The sequence below is a fragment of the Notothenia rossii genome, assembly GCF_949606895.1.
Source record: "Notothenia rossii genome assembly, chromosome: 3".
NCBI lineage: Eukaryota > Metazoa > Chordata > Actinopteri > Perciformes > Nototheniidae > Notothenia > Notothenia rossii.
This window is the reverse complement of record NC_136901.1, coordinates 3,291,390-3,313,039: the sequence shown is the minus strand read 5'-3', so window position 1 is coordinate 3,313,039 and position 21,650 is coordinate 3,291,390. Positions and strand designations below refer to the sequence as shown.

Below are 21,650 nucleotides of genomic sequence, written 5' to 3'. Positions count from 1 at the left end.
ATAGGAGCCAAAAAGAAAACGGCATCATAACTGTCCATTCAGCCAATTAACAGCTGGATCCCAGTTTACAAATAAAGGAAATTACTGTGGAGTTATCTCAGTATCTCATCATACCTGAGTTGAAACAGCTTTTAGTCCTTGTTGACCTGAACTGGGAATGTTTTGCAAAAAAACACTCCCTCCTCAAATTGAAGTGACTTCACAAGATGATATGTAGCCTACTATTACAAAAAAATGCTCAGAACATATAAAATAATGAATAAAATGTGAAATGTGTTGTTGATGGTAAGAGAGTTATAACAGAAAGAGACAGAAAAGACCTGCATCAGATGGATGGATCAACTGGATTTGGTGGTAGTAATTGCTCATTTTATGAAGAATGATAATATATATATATATATATATATATATATATATATATATATATATATGTGTGTGTGTTATACATTAAATCAAATCATGGCATACATTGCAAATTGAGTATACAGTATACAAAAACATTTTAAACTGCAGGTTCTTTAAATGTCCACAAGAAGCCGTTCTTTCAACAACCGCATCTTTTTGGTGGCCGCTGATTGGTTGATCAGATGACGTCAGCACGCCTGCAGCCTAGCAGCAGAAAAGACGACGTAAACAAAGCAGTCAGCTAAGTACCGTTAGCTCTTGTTTCGTGAGTAAAATACGTAATATATCTGATTTACATTATAAATCAAATACTGGTTTATATTATCAGTGAGCACAGCTACTAATCTGCGTAGTAACAGACTCACTCGTGTGTTTAGATTGAAATCAAACGAGTTAACAAGAAACCGTTAGCTACTTTAGCTTTAGCTAGACACGGATTTATGTATCTATGCAATGGATTTGATTTTGAATAACGTTAGTCGATCAGCTGGATAAACACAGAGGTTTGGATTTGATCATATGGACTGAGATGTTTAGTCTGATGGCGAACTGCTGCAACTGGCTCAAACGCTGGCGAGAGCCTGCAAGGTAAATCAAGTTTTATTATTAGTATGTATTAGTATTTACTGCTACTTTGTACTTCTACACCACTAGTTCAGAGGTAAATGGTGTACTTTTACTCCTCTAAATGTATTTAATAGCTTTACTTACTTTACAGATTTTGATTAATTATGTTAAATATATATACCAGCTTTGATAACACTTAGATGCATCAGTAATTATAACACATATCATTTACTATTCTAAAATCGACAAATCTGCACAATGACTACTTTTACTGTCGCTACTTTCACGATATTTTGATGATAATACTTTTCTACTTTTACTTGAGGAACATTTTGAATGAAGGACTTTTACTGTAACAGAGTATTCCTACACTCTGGTACTTCTACTTTTACTGTTTTTAATTTCAATTGTATTTATGTATTTATTTGACAGGGACAGTGCACATTGATTAATATTTCTGTAAATGCGCCAGAGTTAGCCAACAGGCTATTTTTCATTTGCAGTCCCTGGAAAGATGTTGAAAGTCATCCTAAAAAAAAAATTGACTTCAAATGACAGGTAAATACAATCAGTAAAACAACATTCAACATAGATGCTTATATTATGATAAAAGCATATATAAAAACAAACAAAACAAAAATAGATATTCACAAAGATTTGAATAAAGTGTTTTGTTCTCTAATCGTAACTGGGACGGAGTTCCACTGTTGTGCAGCTTTACGGAAAATGAAGATTGGCTGAACGAACTCTTCCTTAATGGAACAACGCAGTCTCCTCTTGTTGACCTAGTTACAGGTGTGCGTATGGTGATGTCTGTAACAGAGTATTCCTACACTCCGGTTCTTCTACTTTTACTCAAGTACGAGATCTGAGTACTTCTACTTTTACTCAAGTACAAGATCTGAGTACTTCTACTTTCACTCAAGTACAAGATCTGAGTTCTTCTACTTTCACTCAAGTACAAGATCTGAGTACTTCTACTTTCACTCAAGTACAAGATCTGAGTACTTCTACTTTTACTCAAGTACAAGATCTGAGTTCTTCTACTTTTACTCAAGTACAAGCTCTGAGTACTTCTACTTTTACTCAAGTGCAAGATCTGAGTACTTCTACTTTTACTCAAGTACAAGATCTGAGTACTTCTACTTTGACTGAAGTACCAGATCTGAGTACTTCTCCACCTCTGACGGCTGATGTGATTTATTAGGTTGAAGCAGGTTAATATAATACACTTTAATTAAACCACTGACCGGTCAGACAGATCTAAGCTCAGTGGATTCTGACCAAAGTACAAAGTGGGATATTATTCATCTCAATCATGCATGTGTTTCAGCTCTCTTGTTCCATCACAGCCAATACAATCCAAGGAAAGCACTTTTCTAGAGGGAACAAGACGTACACTGCACACACCTTTCAACACGTTGCAAACACTGAAATGTGCTGACAAGTTTCTTGGTGTAGAGGAAGTCAGTCAGACGTGTTGAAAGGTGTTTGTAAAAAGTGTTCACTTGGTTATTCTTTGACATTTCCATGAAGCAGCAAACAGTTAGAATATTAACCAAGGTAATATTTGTTGGCTGAATCAATGTTGAGCTTAATAAACGTTGATTATAAAGGACAGTGCTTCCCCTCTGCTCTGCGCCCCTCATGATGCCTCGGGCTCACAATCCTTACATAAATGTTTTTACCCGACGCCAGACATTAGGCGTGAAGAAGCAAAATGTAATTCAGAGCGTTTATCCCACGTGGTTCCTGTGAGGCGCCTGATCCTCTGCTCTAAGTCACTAAATCCTCCCCTAATCCTGCAGCAGGTCTGCGCCGCGGGTCTCTGCTTCTGACCGGTTGTTGTGAAGGGTTTGTAGCATGGAGGACAAAGGGCAGACACTTGGTCTCGCCTCGTGTCACCTCATGGAGGTTTACAGCCAGAGGACGCCCCGATGAAAACCGCCTGGCTCCAGAGGACAGTTAGATGGATAGTACGGTTCATGTCTTTTCGGCGCAGGTCGCGAAGTTAAGTATTTACTCGGGAGACGAGACAGTTTTTGTTTATGTGTACAACTTATGTTAATCTCCTCTCAGGTATTAGGAGTCCTTTTGTTCCTGGTGGCTTCCTCGACATAAGCATCCAATACAAAGATTCTCAACTTATAATTGTTTTTGAAAGGTCAATTTAAAAAGCGTCTCCAGGTTCGCCTTTATTCTTTTGAGAGCAAAACGTGTTAAACTCAAAATATTTCTTTTATATCCGACACGTTAGTTGGGTTTGAATGAAATCAATCTGTGATTATTATTCAAAAATATCGTAAACAGTGGTGGAAGTCTTACATATTTTTCATTAAAGTTACACATTCACACAACAAGTGCTTTGCAACAGTACGTTTTCTGGACTGTTAAGAAACGTTGAGATCCTCGACACTTTCTTCCCAAGTGAGTGCATGAAGGTCTGCAGGGTGACTTCCTCTGGGGCCTTTCTTAGGAGGTTTATGAACATGCATAATGACCGACGCTGATCTCTGTGTTTCCTCCCTACAGGAAAGTGACTCTGGTGATGGTGGGTCTGGATAATGCCGGGAAGACGGCCACAGTACGAGGAATCCAAGGAGGTTAGTACCGTTTGTTAATCACGTGTATGAAGTGTGTTTTTATCAGCATGTCCTTCCTGTGCCTTGCCTCTGCTAACGCGAGCTCTCGTTGCTGCGTCCCGCAGAGAACCCCCAGGACGTGGCCCCCACGGTGGGGTTTTCCAAGGTGGACCTGAAGCAGGGCAAGTTCGAGGTGACCATCTTCGATCTGGGCGGCGGGAAGAGGATCCGGGGCATCTGGAAGAACTACTACTCCGAGTCTCACGGCGTGGTGTTTGTGGTCGACTCCAGCGACGTCCAGAGGATCCAGGAGTTACGGGAGACCATGGCCGAGGTCCTCCAGCACCCTCGCATCGCCGGGAAGCCTGTGCTAGTGTGAGTGCTGTCGTGCAAGGACACGATACTTAAAGGGGACCCATTCTGCAAAATCCTCTTCTCCATGTCTCTTCTACATCAACATGTGTCCCCTCTTCTTCATGTCTCTTCTACATCAACATGTGTCCCCTCTTCTTCATGTCTCTTCTACATCAACATGTGTCCCCTCTTCTTCATGTCTCTTCTACATCAACATGTGTCCCCTCTTCTTCATGTCTCTTCTACATCAACATGTGTCCCCTCTTCTTCATATCTCTTCTACATCAACATGTGTCCCTTCTTCTTCATGTCTCTTCTACATCAACATGTGTCCCCTCTCCTTCATGTCTCTTCTACATCAACATGTGTCCCCTCTTCTTCATGTCTCTTCTACATCAACATGTGTCCCCTCTTCTTCATGTCTCTTCTACATCAACATGTGTCCCCTCTTCTTCATGTCTCCTCTACATCAACATGTGTCCCCTCTCCTTCATGTCTCTTCTACATCAACATGTGTCCCCTCTTCTCCATGTCTCTTCTACATCAACATGTGTCCCCTCTTCTCCATGTCTCTTCTACATCAACATGTGTCCCCTCTTCTTCATGTCTCTTCTACATCAACATGTGTCCCCTCTTCTTCATGTCTCTTCTACATCAACATGTGTCCCCTCTTCTCCATGTCTCTTCTACATCAACTTGTGTCCCCTCTTCTTCATGTCTCTTCTACATCAACATGTGTCCCCTCTTCTTCATGTCTCTTCTACATCAACATGTGTCCCCTCTTCTCCATGTCTCTTCTACATCAACATGTGTCCCCTCTTCTTCATGTCTCTTCTACATCAACATGTGTCCCCTCTTCTTCATGTCTCTTCTACATCAACATGTGTTCCCTCTTCTTCATGTCTCTTCTACATCAACATGTGTCCCCTCTTCTTCATGTCTCTTCTACATCAACATGTGTCCCCTCTTCTTCATGTCTCTTCTACATCAACATGTGTCCCCTCTTCTTCATGTCTCTTCTACATCAACATGTGTCCCCTCTTCTCCATGTCTCTTCTACATCAACACGTGTCCCCTCTTCTTCATGTCTCTTCTACATCAACACGTGTCCCCTCTTCTTCATGTCTCTTCTACATCAACACGTGTCCCCTCTTCTCCATGTCTCTTCTACATCAACATGTGTCCCCTCTTCTCCATGTCTCTCCTACATCAATATGTGTCCCCTCTTCTTCATGTCTCTTCTAAATCAACATGTGTCCCCTCTTCTTCATGTCTCTTCTACATCAACATGTGTCCCCTCTTCTTCATGTCTCTTCTACATCAACATGTGTCCCCTCTTCTTCATGTCTCTTCTACATCAACATGTGTCCCCTCTGTGGAAAGAGACTCTGAAAGATTCTTTCTCTTTTTGATCCATTTCTATAAAAACCTGTCTGAAAATGAGCTGATCAGATTTTGGCCACTTTATGATGTCATAACAATTGTTTGTCTTGAGTAACCATTAGCCAATCAGCAACCAAGGTAACCCCCCCCCCCCCCCCCCTTATCACCTGAATCTCCTCCTAGAGCTCCATTGAGTTCTTTGTAACCAAATGTCTCTCAGAGGGGCGTGGGGAGGGGCTCCTTATTTTCATCTTAAGTAACAGACAGAGAATCAGCACTTTGGAAACAGGGCTGAAACAGAGGGGATTATGGGTAATGCTGCAATGATCTGTTTGGTGTTTCAGCCAATCAGAGACAGGCTCTGTATATATCTGAGACCTGTGATATACTGATGAGAAACAGGATAATAAGGGACCTTTAAAACTACTCTAGAATGTGAAAGCACAGAGGTGTAAAAGACGAGTTGGTCACAGAGAAATTGGTTCACCTCGAAGTCTGAAAACGAAAAAAAGACGAATCTGCATAATCAGTGATCGGGACACCCAGCATACGTTGAGACACACAGAACTTCTTCAGGTAGTCAGATGGTGTTTTATTCAAACAACTCATATTTCCATAAGCTTTCCAGCCACTAACACTTGTGCAGAGATTGAGTTGAACAGCTGTCCCTGCAGCTTGAGCTCCTCCGGTCGAGTCACAGGAGAGGGATTGTATTTATTTAGCTTTTCCTACTCGACGTTAATCACTAATATCTCCTTATTCCTCTCTGTGCTCTCAGGCTTGCCAACAAGCAGGACCAGGAGGGAGCGCTGGCTGAGGCCGACATCATTGAGAACCTGTCGTTAGAGAAGCTTGTTAACGAGAACAAGTGTCTCTGTCAGATCGTAAGTGTTTGTGCACCTGTTGTGGAAACGCCACTTGAATTTCATCAAGGGCATTGAACTGCAGCTTCCCCCCAAACACACTCAAAGGCCCGGTTCACTCTCCTTCTTTAGTATGTCTGCTTTTCCTATCTCGTAAAACTAAATCTTTTTCGGAGAGGTTTCCTAATATGCATCCGTCCCCCAGGAGCCATGCTCGGCCGTTCTGGGTTACGGCAAAAAGGTCGACAAGTCCATCAAGAAGGGCCTGAAGTGGCTCCTCAACAACATTGCCAAAGACTACGAGGCCATTACTGAGCGCGTGCAGAAAGACACGGCGGAGCAGCGCGCTCAGGAGGAACAGGACAAGAAGGAGAGGGCGGAGAGGGTGAGGAGGATACGACAGGAGAGGTGAGGATCACGAAGGGACTCTGAGATAACATTTCAGCAACAAAGCCTTCCAGAAAAATCAAGAAATTAGCTTTTGGAGTTTTAAATACACAATCTAGTAAATACACAAAGTACAGTTTAGTTTACGATGCTTCAAAGTTTTTCCAAAGTGCTTCACTCTAACTTTTATAGCCTCTAAGAACCCTGGATATTGCACTTTGTTTCGATCGAGGGGAAAACTCCCCCTGACTGGTTATTAAATCTCAAAGCGTTGCATCATTGAGCTTCAAAGTGAACGTGGTGTTGTGTCCGTAGGGAGCGAGAAGAGCGCGAAGAGGCGGAGCGCGAGGGAAGGCCCATCGAGGAAGAGGAGCTCGACGAGGAAAACAGCCCAAACCCCTTTCAGCCAATCAGCAACGTGATCTCTGTGGTGTGTGTGAGCACAAGTACACACATCCTTTCCTCAAGTAGAAGTACACACATCCTTTACTCGAGTAGAAGTACAGATACTCGTGTTTAAAAATACTCTGGTAAAAGTAGAAGTACTGACTAAACTTCTTTACTCAAGTCAAAGTAAAGAACTTTGAAATGTACTTCAGTAAAAAGTACCCATAACTAGCAGCTGTTTTAAAGAGTACCTGACCTCCCTTTATATTAATAGAACAATAATGTCATTGTTAGCTAATGAATGTTTCCATGGTGACCAACGGCAACATGACAACGTTTCCATTGGTCCCTCTTCTTTAGAGAAGACCAGGAAATGATGGATACACGGATCGTGTTCAAATCAATAGGCACGCAATGACTCTAAATAATAATGATCACGCCACCAAACACACATTCAGACTAAAGGAACCAGCCTGTTTGGAAAATGAGAGAAGTAGAAAGTACAGGTATTTGAGTTCAACATGTAAGAAGTAGAAAGTACAGGTATTTGAGTTCAACATGAGAGAAGTAGAAAGTACAGGTATTTGAGTTCAACATGTAAGAAGTAGAAAGTACAGGTATTTGAGTTCAACATGTAAGAAGTAGAAAGTACAGGTATTTGAGTTCAACATGTGAGAAGTAGAAAGTACAGGTATTTGAGTTCAACATGTAAGAAGTAGAAAGTACAGGTATTTGAGTTCAACATGTAAGAAGTAGAAAGTCAAAAGTCGCCAGAAAGATAAGTAGTGGAGTAAAGTACTGATACCAGATACTTAGTACAGTAACAAAGTATTTGTACTCCACTACTTCCCACCTCTGACTGATAAAGATAGATTTCGTGTGTCAGCTTGAAAAACACCAAGAATCCAATACAGTTTTTAGGCTTTCTGGTAAAACAACTATTGCTGATAAAATGCCTTTTTGTCTCTTTTTAGAATGATGGCAAAGAAATGGAGAGGAAGGAGGTCCGGACCAACAGCCCGAAGAGAGACTCAGATCACGAGGAAGAGGAGGATGAGGATGAAAACGACGAAGAGCCGAGCGACACGAGACAAACGCCGGATAATCCCACAGCAGGTGAGCGGGGTCCACTTCACATTTCATACTTTTTTGTTGTTATAAAACAGTTTGATATCTGGAGCTGTTCCCGACTCACTCTCAATGATTTCAATCACTTGGCAAATAGTTTCTGAAACGTGATTTGTGCCAAGAGTTTTATTTAGAAGTCAAAACGACAGATAATTCACAATCTCTGTCGAAGTGAAAATAACGCTTTTTGAAGTCAGAAGTCTAGTAGATAAATAAAAAGCTTTGAAAACAAATCAAACAAACAAACGGAGATTACTCAAAGTGAGATATGTTTTTATTAAATTAAGCAACTGTCTGATATTTATCCTCATCTTCTTCAATACGCTCCGATTACTGGTGTCTGAGAGATAAATATAATTACACATTAAGATGAGAAGGGATAACAGGATGGACAAAAGTAAGTAGTCAAAGCTGAAGGGAAGGAGCCATCTTTTATTCAACTGATGTGAGACGATTTGAACATCTGGACTTTCTTTATCAACTCGTCGGTTTCATGCAACACACACACACACACACACACACACACACACACACACACACACACACACACACACACACACTGTGAGTCTGTGTCATCAAAGTGAAAACTGCTCTCCTCACATCAGCCTCGACAGGTGATCAAGAGAAGAAGAAGACGACGAGGAAGCTTCACCTGAAGAGGAAACACAGAGTCGACCCTCTGAGGACGGAGGAGGGTCCTGCAGAGAGTCCCCCCCCCCGACCAGGTCAGTCTTTAAAAGTATTTTGAACTCAAATACCTGTACTTTCTACTTCTTACATGTTGAACTCAAATACCTGTACTTTCTACTTCTTACATGTTGAACACAAATACCTGTACTTTCTACTTCTCACATGTTGAACACAAATACCTGTACTTTCTACTTCTTACATGTTGAACACAAATACCTGTACTTTCTACTTCTTACATGTTGAACTCAAATACCTGTACTTTCTACTTCTTACATGTTGAACTCAAATACCTGTACTTTCTACTTCTTACATGTTGAACTCAAATACCTGTACTTTCTACTTCTCTCATTTTCCAAACAGGCTGGTTCCTTTAGTCTGAATGTGTGTTTGGTGGCGTGATCATTATTATTTAGAGTCATTGCGTGCCTATTGATTTGAACACGATCCGTGTATCCATCATTTCCTGTTCTTCTCTAAAGAAGAGGGACCAATGGAAACGTTGTCATGTTGCCGTTGGTCACCATGGAAACATTCATTAGCTAACAATGACATTATTGTTCTATTAATATAAAGGGAGGTCAGGTACTCTTTAAAACAGCTGCTAGTTATGGGTACTTTTTACTGAAGTACATTTCAAAGCCTCTTTACTTTGACTTGAGTTACGAAGTTTAGTCAGTACTTCTACTTTCACCAGAGTATTTTTAAACATGAGTATCTGTACTTCTACTTGAGTAAAGGATGTGTGTACTTTGCCATCTCTGATTATGTAGCTTCAAATTAAATCTCACTAAAAATAACTTTTAATTTGAATATTTGCAGCAGCTTCACTTTAAAAAATATCCCCCTCAGCTGGAGGCTCTTGAAGCAGCTTTAGAAAATGCAGTGTATTCGTCACCCTTTAGAAATGTGCGATTCCACAATATTATATTTTAAAAGCGTACTTCTTTCTACACAGCTATGAACTAAGTGGAGAAATGTGCCATCATATTATCAGCTAGCTAGCGAGTGTCTGTGCAAACCTTGTACCTGATGATGAAATAGTGAAAAAGAAAGTGATATTGAATGGTGTGTGAATTCATCTTCCTATCCAGCAAGTAGCCAGCGTCTCTCTAGCTATAGATCGTAGTGTTGTTTATCCTAAAGCAGAGTGTCCAAACTCCATTTTGAATCGGCCCTCACTCAGCAAATTAAAAAAGTATAATGACTTAAGTAAAATAAACTTCTGCTTGTCTCATATTGTACTTCTTACACAGTGTTCATGTGTTAATGAGACACATTTTCAAATACATTCAGTCAATTCAAGTTGAAAACATGTTCTAACAAATCTAAGTTGATAAGAAAGAAGCCCAATAACACATTCACATAACAAGCTGGAGATACACCCTTCATGTTTCCTCTTCTTATCATCAATAGAAGTTTGAAGGAACGAGCTGCTGACTAAATGAAGTAAACCTTCTGGAGAGCTACGAGCTGGTTTTTTTCTTACAGCATTTCCAAGTATCAAGAATAATTGACTTACATTGGATTGACTTTTCCAACTTATAACTTAACTTATGAGGCAATAAACCTGTGTGTGAGAAGGTTTGGACCCCCTGCTCTAAAGTGACATCAAGTCCATGAGATGGGCCAGAACCTGAGCCCCACTTCTAACTTCCTTCCTCTTTCGATGTGTCCTGCTCACTGTGTGTTCATTGTGTTTCTCTAGTGGGATGGGCAACTCCTAAAGCGTCTAGGCTGCCAAAACTAGAGCCCCTCGGAGACTCCAGACATTCTGGTAAAGGCGCCGGTGATGTCCGCTCGTTCTTCACCCCTCACCGCTAACCAACCATTACTCTTCCTTTTCACTAACCCCGTAATAAAGTCATCAGTTTGAGGAGTGTGTGTGTGGTGGTTGTGTACGAAGGAAACCATGACGATGTGTGTCGACTTTAAATAAGCATGTCTTTCTCTCTCTCTCTCGTGTGTGTGTGTGTGTGTGTGTGTGTGTGTGTGTGTGTGTGTGTGTGTGTGTGTGTGTGTGTGTGTGTGTGTGTGTGTGTGTGTGTGTGTGTGTGTGTGTGTGTGTGTGTGTGTGTGTGTGTGTGTGTGTGTGTGTGTGTGTGTGTGTGTGTGTGTGTGTGTGTGTGTGTGTGTGTGTGTGTGTGTGTGTGTGTGTGTGTGTGTTGCATGTCGACAAAGACTTATTGTTTCTGTGTTTTCATCCCCTCTAACGTCCTCCATCTTGCTTTCAGTGTTATAGCGAGATCTCTAATGGATTTCTATCGCAGGACTTTTCGATGGATGTAGTTTTCTAACGTAGTCAAATCCTTTTTCCCCTCCTCCCTCCTTTCACAGAATTTCACAAGAAGCCTCTGCCTCCTCTCGCCAAGCGGCCGAACGGCGACTCTCACGACATCGTTTTTTAGACTTCCTGTTACCGATTGAGCTCGTCCAATCATGGCTCTCTCTCCCTCCTTTCTTTTTGTTTGCTTTCTGTCTCAAGCGAGCGCCGTGTAGACGCCAAACTCAGAGACTCCCGAGGCGCCGAAGACTACGAAACCCAGGAGCATCATGGGAAATGAAGTGCTGATGGGAAGCAGCTTCACAAACGGACACGATTGAGTGGCGGTGCTTTCTTTAGACTGACATTTTCTACTGTTATCAGTGTTTGACGGTACGTGTGTCCCACAGAAAGGCTTTGAACTGACTCAGAATGTAAATATGTCCACTATAACCTTATATATGTGTATGTCTGTTTCTGAATAATGGATTTGTACACACACGCCGCCATTAAACAATGACCATATATGTTTATTTTGCACCTTCGGTTTTGTAGTGTAGACAAAAGGTGTTTTGATATCTCGGAGGTCTTAAGTGGCTTTTCACAGCTCAGTGCTTTAAATCTGATCTTTTTTCACGGTGGGAACAGTTTCCCTTTTTACAAAACAAGCAGACGTGTGCGTGTGTGTGGTTCGCCGCACTTCGCTGTACTGTACATGGAGAAATAAATACACTACATTATTATTGTTGTTAAAGGGTCAATTTTAGATATGAATGTTTTGACATTTCACGTTTTGTCTCATAAGGGATTTGTATTTATTGTTTAAAATGTAAACATATATTTGTCTTTATTTGTCTACAGGGCTACAGATTGTTTACACTGTGTATCTGCTTTTTAAAGTGACATTTCTCTCGAGGCAGACTCCCCAAAGACGTGAGCCTGCTGCTGTTTTTGTTCCAGCTTTTCCCGCACCCATTTTCACTTTGATAAAAAGCTGAAAATAGCACCAAAAAAAATCCTCTCAATAAGCACAAATCAGGATTAAAGAACTTGGAAAGCCAACAGTGCCCCAGTTTAGAGTTTGCAGGAAGGGAGGAGAACATTTCCTCACCTGGAACTGCCAATACTGGGTCAGAACACATGAGAATATGTGCAGAAAAAGGAAAGAAATATCACTTTAAGAACATTGAGTACTGTATTTCAGATCCACATCACAGCACTCACTCTCTGTTAATGAGCTAGATGTTTGAAGAAATATTTTTTCTACGCAGTTTGGATTTTATAACCGCACAATAAAATATGTTTTTTCCGTATTTATTTCTCGACTGATTGTTTGTTTTCTACGTCATGAGCAGCTGGATTGGAAGTGTTTGTTTTTGGTTCATCGCACAGCACCTGCTGAGCGAACACCTGCGTGCTGATGGTTTATTCAGTATTTCTGCAGCTTGAAATGATAAAAATGAGGATTATTGTTATGACTGAACGCTGCCACTGTCAGAAAAGCTGATCTAGCGGGGAAAATAGAGATATTTGGGATGTTTTAAAGGGAAATTAAGTAAATATTAGGCATTTATATTAAAAATCAATCTTCCAGTTAGTGTAGCAACCACACACCACAGATTATGCTGATTGGTTTGAATTTCAATCATATTTTTGCGATTAACCTTAAAATAATAATACATTCTACTTTAATGGGACTTTGAGAGCATATTACAAAATTATTCAAAAAAGCATAATAAAAAGAGCGTAAAAATTAGATAATATATTAAAATAATACAATTATAATTGGTTGTTGGACAAAGCAAGGAATTGCCGTCTTTTGATTCGTTTTTTGGCGGGAAATGTGGCAGTCACGTTGCCTGACTAACGTCTTATGACAACAGCAAACCCAATGAACTCACAGTATCAACAAACACACTCATTTCCAGTCCGGTCACAGAGTACAGTAATGATTTGTCACAAATACAAATGAAACAGCCCAGGGGTAAAGCATTTTTCAACGTGCTTGTAATAAAACAAGCAAAGCTGCATGCTTAAATGAGCCTGGAGAAAATTAACACCTGTAACAAAATGATGGATTATGTGAAAATGTGTCTTAGAAAGAAGCTGAGATTGAACCCGTAAAGTAATTACACATCTTCAGAGTACAGAGACATATCTGCCAGGACTTTATTAGGACTAAAATGAGGAAATGTATCTCCAGAGAGAGGTTGTAATGATTTTGTATAATTGTAAACAGTACGTGACAGGTTTAGAAATGAGCTTTCCTTTCCGAATAAAAATCCACCGCTCCTCATTTAGACATTGTCAAACATCTGCTCGCAGCTCCTACAGGCCATGTCACCGGCATCCAGGACATTGCAATAATGTGTCGTCTCATTACTGCGCTCCCTGTTGTCGATATACAGACAGGCTTCATTTAGGTGAGTGATGTCATGATGTCGAACCCTGCAGGACATCGAGGAGCAGCAGATGCACCGCTGCCCTTAAGCAGATGCTTTCAAACCATCAATCCGCCGCTCATTATGCACACACTCCTCCGGATCAATCTGTTACGTCGAGTCCATTCCAGGAGCCATTCTGTGATGAAGTGTTGTAATTTATACGTTTTCTACCGCCAACCCCGAGTCTGCATCTGTTTCAGTTACTCAGATAACCCAGAATGCCTTTCAGGAAAAGTCTGCAGAGAGAAAGAGGGGAAGTTTTCATGTCACGGAAAAGTCAGCGTCATTATGTGGCTTATACAATTGTTAAAAATGGCCCCAAGCATGAGGAAGCTGCAGGATTACAAGAAGATGTGGCATTGCATTTTAGTCTCTCTCAGTGGAGGAAATGGTCTCTTCTACAATGGATGTGTCCTTTTGCAAATGTAGGTGCAGAGGGAACATGTGCTGCTATCAAACTATATCATTTCTTGATCCTGGTCACATTTTTGATTGACGTTTTGATTGGCTAGTTGTAGAAAAGTTGCCAGATTGTATTGATTTTCATGCAGACCGATAAAAGAGTCTGATAAGAACAGTTTTTGGGACTTCCTGTGCGCCAGACTAGATGTACCACGTGATCACCTATTATCCTCTGACGCTTCATAACTTCAGGTAAAACTTGTTGAACCTGCAATTATTCGTCTGATATTTAGAGTGAGTGCATTGGAAACCACTGAAGATCATAGTTCTCTCATAGTTCCCCTTGACAAGGGGTCAAATAATGCCCAGTAATAAAGCGATCCCGCTAACAAGCATTATTTGTGCAGCCAGAGCCACTTCACCTGCTCTATGGTCTACTTTGTTTCACTGTGTGGCTCTACTATACCATCTCAAATAGTTAAATACTGCTTAAGCATTGAAGCATCAGAACTAACAACCTTTTTTTAATGAAGCATTTTAAATAAAAAGTAAAAAAAGACACATTTCTGTCTTTTGCATGCAAGCTTTAGACAACATGTTATTTTGTATTTCTTTGTATTTCTTAACATGCCGCCATATATCCCTCATAAGTGCACAAAGAAGTCCTGTTATGTATTCAGGAAGGCTAGTGAAAACATCAGGTGTGTGTGTGTGCGTGTGTGTGCGCTTGTGCGTGTGTGTGTGTTTACTGTATCTGCTCCCTATCACACCTTGAACGAGTCAAAGCAAAGCTCCCATATGTGAAGCAGCTTAAGAGACGAGGCATGCACTGTCTCACTGAAGGACACACTGATGGACACTTCCTGCATGCAGATATCACATCTGTGGCCATGGGATCCACTCAGTGTGGATATTCATGTCAAAAAAACCTTTTTCCAAAGTGCAGTATTTCCTGATATTCAGCGTAAAATTCCCCTGAAGGTTTTGATGAGACAGCAACACCACAGATCTGGACCCAAATATCTCCTTTGCATTTGTTTTAAAACATTCACTGAGTTGTTTTTGATGCTATTTCCATCATAAGGCATTCTGAATAGATGTAGCTAACCCCTCCTCTTCTCTCTTCCTGTACCGTTATAAAACACAGTGAAGAAGACATGTGTTAGGGCACATTACGCTGATAAGCCAACGCTTTACAACGAGTACTTTTCATCTTACAGCACGCAGCAATATGTGAAAGCACCTCCTGTGTGTGTGTGTGTTATCTAGAACAATCATTAAATCTCCATTATGCCGTTTAAAAAATACCCGTGATGAGCTCTGCGTCCACAGAACCCAACCTGTCATGACACCCCGAGGCTCAAATAGAGAACTAATAATGAACACGTGGCGTTCTGGCTGGTGGTGTGTGCATCTGTCTTTAAAATGAGGTAGAAAAAGTAATGGGTAATTGAGTGTGCTTGTGCGCTGGAGGGGGTTACGCAGCAGTAGACTGAGCCTACGGGGAGTCACTGCAGACATGTATTACTGCCTGCAGAGGGCAATGCAGCTCCAATAAAACCCCGTGGAGATGAATGGCTCACAGAGTTGGGAACATTTGGATATTATTGACAACCCTGAGACTTCTATTCATCTGTGCTGAGTTAATGGATGTTTCCAAGTCTGGCCGGTTGACAAAGAAGGCACAAAATGTAGAGGCTAAATCCCCTTTCTCCAGCCACTCAGAAGCTGCAGGGTGGTTTTAAATAAACGCCTTTAATGAAAGCCGTGTAATGTCTCATTATGTAACTAAAGAGGGTGGGAAAGGAGGAAGTCAAAGAAGCGTCGGAGCAGATGCTAAATGTAATGTTGTTGCATACAGAATTCTTCATGCAGAGGTCATTCCCTCAGATTCAAACAAACATACCCTGTTTACTGTCACACAGCAAGAAGTAGTAGGAAAACATTGGAGTATCTTTTCACTTATTTGGTTTCCCTTTGTGACTCATCTGTTGGCCTTCAGCAGCTGATGGAGTTTGCTCAGTTGTGCTTGGAGGCATTATTTGTTATCGTGTGAAATGTTGTCAACACTGGGAGTTTTGCATCGTCAATAGTCGCTCCCTAAGCTAGGAGACACCGTCTTAAAATATCACATTTCCTTTGACATATTTAATCTGCAGTTAAGTCCCAGTCGAAGTCTGTTATTCGAGTTATCTCTCTTTGAAAACTCACATCAGAGAACCGATTCCTGGACTTTCTTTCATGCCTTTTGACAAGTGCTGCTAATTGCAATCAATGCGACCCATCTTCTTGGAGTGATGCAATGCAGATTGATTAATGTGAAAGTCTGTGTTATGTGGTGAATCCCTCAAGAGGCTTTATCAGCTGCTAAACTGTTTGATTTCATATCATACTGGTTGCAGCATCTCAAAGTTTTAGATGTGCTGTGCTCCGATTAGCCTATGGGATAACATTTCTGACATTTATATACCTAACAATTGAAGAGTCATCATCACATCGTCGTTAAAGCGATATAAAATATATATTTCCCCCACTTACAGTGAATTGAATAACGATTGATTCCCACAAAAGCAATTTGGACGTGTTGGTGAAGACGAATTCAGTTAATGTAAATGAAGAAACCGCCCTGCGAAGCACTTGAGCCGAAGCCCTTCGCTATCTAGTGTCCTTATCTGCAAATGTACTCGGCTCCATGTGCTAATGGCAAACCTATTTCCGTGTCACATCACATTGCATTTCTGACCCGAGTACTCATCGAAAACAATGGGCTGTTTGCCACAAGCACTCAATTCATTGCCAACAACATCTCGGTATCAGCACACGTGATAGGGACACAATGCACGCCTTGATTAAGGTCGGGGAAATAAAAAAAAGTAAAGGTTAGCAAATGGGAGAAAGAGATGCAGAGAGGCAGTACAAAAAAGGGAGATTAGGGGCGAGAAAGGCAATGAGAGATGGGAGGGAGAATAAGAAAAGCAGATAAGGGATAATGAGGTGTTCCCAGGAAGAGTGATAGAGAATGGAAAGGAAAAAGCGCAAATGATGGGTGAATTGTGGAAGAGATAAAGGTGGAGAAGCAGCGGAGGGAGGTGGGGGTCTTCTGGCTCAGCAAAACTGAGGCTAAGAGTGTTAGCGGCGCCACACTGAGAGGGTAACAGGATGGAGAAGATAGATGAAGCCATCGGTCTCTGAGTGAAAGGGTGCTCTGAGGGCAACCTGTGACACAATGTGGGAACAACAGCAAACAAAATAGCTGTGTTTGTTTGTAGAAATTGTAAAAAAAAAAAAGCATGCATTGCAGTGCTAAATGCGACAGATGATTGACACGTGTCTCATAGCTGCAAGACAATAATAATGGCATCTGTTGGCCTTCAGCAGCTGATGCAGTTTGCTCAGTTGTGCTTGGATACATTATTTATCATGTGAAATGTTGTAAACACTGAGAGTTGTGCATCGTCAATAGCCCCTCCCTAAGCTAGGAGACACGGTCCTAAAATATCACACTACGCACTATTTCCTTTGAGATATTTAATCTGCAGTTAATATAGTTAGATCAGTGTTTCTCAAACTTTTCATACCAAGGACCACTTAACCAATAAAAAAACACTCGCGGACCACCTAACTCCCCAAATATAAAAAAACACATCGTTTTTCTAGAACAGATTACAAATCGCCTGAAAATGGTACAAACAAGTGGCAACATGTGTGATGAAGGTGTTGCCCCGGGCTATATCATGCAATCGAAAGTGAAACGTAACCTCACTCCATTGCGGAGATATTCCCGCGAGAGTGCGGAAAACTGAAATGTATTTATTTATTTAAAATGTGAAATGTTACCAATATACTCACGGACCACTAGGGGGCGCTCACGGACCACCAGTGGTCCGCGGACCACACTTTGAGAAGCACTGAGTTAGATAGATGAAGCCTCTGAGGGCAACATGTGACACAATGTGGGAACAACGGCACAGAAAATAGCCGTGTGTCTTTGTAGAAGTTGCAAAAAAAGCATGCATTGCAGTGCTAGGGACAGATGATTGACAAGTGTCTCATGACAGCTGCAAGACACACTGGCATTGACTACTTAAAGTGAAACCCCCTCCTCCATTCCTGCTCACTATGAGGCATGTGAGAAAATCCTTGGCTGCTTCTGTACAAGTGATTCATTATCCTTTAAGAGCCGCTCTTAACGTCACTCCACCAATTCTGTGAGAGCTCGTAAGTTACTGGGAAATATGTGTTCTTTACTTTTATCAAATGATTTTTGATATGATATTCTGCGGTTATTTCACAGCAGTATTTTTATCTTAAAAAAGCTTCGAGAAAAAGCTCTCCACTGCATTTCTGCGTCATTAAAGATGTAAATAATAATATCAGTATGCATTGGACTCTTACAGGAAGTATAACATTGGTTTATCTTTAGCGCCGGTGTGTTTCTTGTGTCAGCGCAAATTGTCTGAGGTGCAAATCATGTGATAAATGATGAGCGAAGAAAAGCAAGTTAATTCAGGTCTCAGAAAAGCTTGAGTGGAGCTGATATTATTTGGTTGAAATCAACAGAACAATACAAAAGACACGTTCTGAGGTATTCATCTATTGTCATTGAATGTCTCTTGAAATGACAATCCCAAATATAGATTTTTTTCTTGCCAAAATTCTAATAATCGCCCGTGTTTTTCCTCCTTTGGCTTCTCATGTGGTTGTTGTGTACTTTTCTCCATTAATCTAAAGTGTGGTTTTGACGCCTACACAAACCGATGATTCTGTTTCCCACTGAAAGACCGATCCATGCTGAGTTGGGCCATGATTACTCGCTAGAAGACAGCAGAGGGAAAGGAAAAAGAAAATCATTAGGGAGCTGTCAGGGACGTAAAACACTCAGTCCTCAGCGGCGCTGTTGTTTTGAAATATTCCTTCTTCTCTGAAGAGCACACAGCAGGCATCGACAGAGAAGATAAGAGAGACAGGATGTGAAAACCAACCAGAAACAACGCCATAGTCTAACTCTTGAGGATACAAGAGGAGAATACAAAGACCACCTTTAAAGAAGTCACCGTGAGTTGGTGTAGGTATGCTTTTATGTCCACAGTCCTTGCTGCATTACTCTGCCTATTACCTTTACACTTCAACTTAAGAGTTTAATAAAGTATGATTGCTTTTAAAGCCCCTTATGGTGTGTCTCTATATATTTCTGATCTTATCTGCAGATGGACTCTTTAAGTCTGGCACTCAAGTTCTGCTAAATGTGTCACAGATTGGGCTTTAGCTCCAAAAATGTGAAATAAACTCCCCTCTAAGTGTCTGGAAGATCTATCCTCTAGTATAAAAATGTGGCTGCAAATATAAAAACGTCAACATGAATAGGCTCTTACATGTGCTCATTAGTGATTAGGCTACAACTAAATCAAAATATCTGATGTCATTTCAGCTCATTCTCGCGGCATTTTGTTATATAGTCACGAAATTAATGTAATCTATTGATTCGTGTTCACCAACACGATTTTCGCATTTTTTTCGTGTCACACAACGATTTTAAAAGCAATGCATTTCTATTGGTAGCATGTTTCGTGCCTGCACCACGTCTTTTTGTCCGGTCGGGTCTTGGAATACCAGAAGCTGTGGTTCATAAAAACATATTCTTACTCAATATCTTACCCTGACCCTATACCTTTTATTTTAAATTGTATAATGTCTGAGTTTTTTTGCTGTCCGCGAGGAAAATAAATGGCTCAGAGCCTCAGAATACTGAAATCTGTATTTTTTGTCATATCTTTTTCCTTCTAATTTGTTATTATTTGGTGCAGGCACGAAACATGTAGTTACTAATGGAAATACATTGCTTTTAAAATCGTGCTGTGCAACACGAAAAAAAAGGGAAAATCATGTTGGTGAACTCGAATCAATAGATTAAAAATCGTGTTGGTGAATACGAAATTCCGTGAGACTGTGTTGGTCATTTCCTTCTTATGATACTGGACGGTTAAGTTACTGCCACCATTTTGTATTTAACAGAATAAAAACCAAACCTTTAAGGTCTTTTCCCTTTGAATTATCCATGTTTGATCCCACTAAGAGATTTTTAACATGTAATTCGTGGTATTAATGACAGAAAAACCACTACAAAATACCAAACTAGTGGTAGCCTACTGAGATTTGAAGTTGTAATTCATGTGTTTGGCCACTAGGTCCCAGTATAGCCTGCTGTCAATAGTATCCATGGTGTAAAAGCCTCATGCAGCGACACTGACAGCTGACACGGATCAACACTAATCTGCGTGTGAGTGGTGTTCCTGTTCATGTCATCGATAAATGTAAAGTATTAATGTGTACTTTACTTTAAGATATTAGGAAATATGTGGAGTTTTAGCTGCTAGCACAAGTGCTTCCCTTTGTTTACTAGCCATCTGCTAAATGTTTGGTACAGGGCAGCTAGCTTAAAGTTGGTTTAAAATTGTTTAATTCCCCTGTATGTGAATAGCTGTTAACAAAACAGGCGAGTCTGGTCCAAAACAGTGCATTTTTAGACTATAAAACCAGAGTAAAAGGAGCTAAAGATGCTAAAAAGTTGGCTGATATTTGTCATTGGGTTAATCACTGTAGGCAACCTGTTCAATAGATAATAATATTGATCAGAGCTTGCCCTCAGAACACTACACATTTATAGTTATATAAAGTATATATATTCCATACAGAGTGGCATATGTCCACCATGGTCAGATATGCTGGCAGTAAATTAAAGCAGATCTTTATTTTTGCATTATGAATGCGTGTGGGTGGGCGGTAGGATGCCTTTGATACCGAGAGCACAGGATTTCTGTCAAATCAAAAGACAAAACCAAGAGATACCAGGAGAGGTGCATTGTGGGATGTTGATAGGCATTGAAAAACAGCTGTGCAAAAAGGCAGTGAAGAGTGATTGCTCCCTGAGGGGTGAATCACACACACACACACACAGCGGTGTGTGTGTGTGTGTGTGTGTGTGTGTGTGTGTGTGTGTGTGTGTGTGTGTGTGTGTGTGTGTGTGTGTGTGTGTGTGTGTGTGTGTGTGTGTGTGTGTGTGTGTGTTACTAATCATATCGTCATTGTTCCACGTGTGACCCCTGCATTTTTTATATCATCATCTTCTTGCAAAGGTTACGAACGCCACCAGCGTATCAATTACAGCTAAACCTAAATATAGGCTATTCTAAAGAGGAAGCACATCTAACAGGACGCATCTAACAAGACACACATCAAAGAGACACTTTTCATGTGGAAAGTTCACCGACAGTCTGAGTCACTTCAAGGTCTCGGAAATGTGATTTATTTACAACAGCCGTTGTTTCTGCATGGGTTGGGAAAACATTTATGTAATCCAGATCTGTCGTGTGATTCCTTCCTGAAGCCAATTCAGCGTAAGTGGATTAATGCACCAACCTTTATTTAAATTAACAAGCTGCATTAAAGTTAACGACAGCCTGTAAAAGGTCATAAAATCACAAAGATCATTTCAAAAAGCCGCTTGTATCTTATATGTTGAATTAATTTTTTGTGCGTATGGGTTTACAATCTAAGAGCTGCACTCAACCGGATCAATTCGTCCCTATTTGTGATGATTTGGAACAATTTGACAAAGCTTTTTAGTCCTACCAATCCAAGTGTGAGTCCGGTACGAGGTACTAGAAGATCTGTGTGAAAGGAAAACACTTAATGTTACGCTAAGTGTGATTGTTGTGTTGTTACAGGAGAGAGTGGGGGAGGAGCGCGGTCACGGGAGGTGGAAATCATCGGCCGAGAAGAAGCAGGTCTGTTGTTCTTG

General features: G+C 40.8%; 1 protein-coding gene across 5 annotated transcripts; it reads left to right on the top strand.

Moving 5' to 3' along the window:
* The first annotated feature begins 604 nt into the window (after positions 1-604).
* Positions 605-12,319, top strand: arl13b (ADP-ribosylation factor-like 13b). Of its 5 annotated transcripts, none has more exons than XM_079669159.1 (10): positions 605-993; positions 3,505-3,575; positions 3,680-3,929; positions 6,070-6,175; positions 6,360-6,562; positions 6,857-6,971; positions 7,903-8,044; positions 8,662-8,781; positions 10,452-10,520; positions 11,229-12,319. In XM_079669159.1, exons 1-10 carry the CDS (start codon positions 935-937, stop codon positions 11,240-11,242), a joined length of 1,149 nt encoding a protein of 382 aa, XP_079525285.1. In that variant the 5' UTR covers positions 605-934; the 3' UTR covers positions 11,243-12,319. The 5 variants fall into 5 exon arrangements, with proteins under 5 accessions (XP_079525285.1, XP_079525284.1, XP_079525288.1 ...); XM_079669158.1 differs by having other exon boundaries at positions 11,081-12,319; XM_079669161.1 differs by having other exon boundaries at positions 650-670; positions 11,081-12,319.
* Positions 12,320-21,650: the final 9,331 nt, after the last annotated feature.

Bases quoted from the DNA above. Each gene is read 5' to 3' on its own strand.
- arl13b (XM_079669158.1), top strand. From the start codon at position 935: ATGTTTAGTCTGATGGCGAACTGCTGCAACTGGCTCAAACGCTGGCGA. The intron at 3,930-6,069 runs GTGAGTGCTGTC...CTGTGCTCTCAG, and splicing joins GCCGGGAAGCCTGTGCTAGT to GCTTGCCAACAAGCAGGACC. The intron at 10,521-11,080 runs GTAAAGGCGCCG...CTCCTTTCACAG, and splicing joins CGGAGACTCCAGACATTCTG to AATTTCACAAGAAGCCTCTG.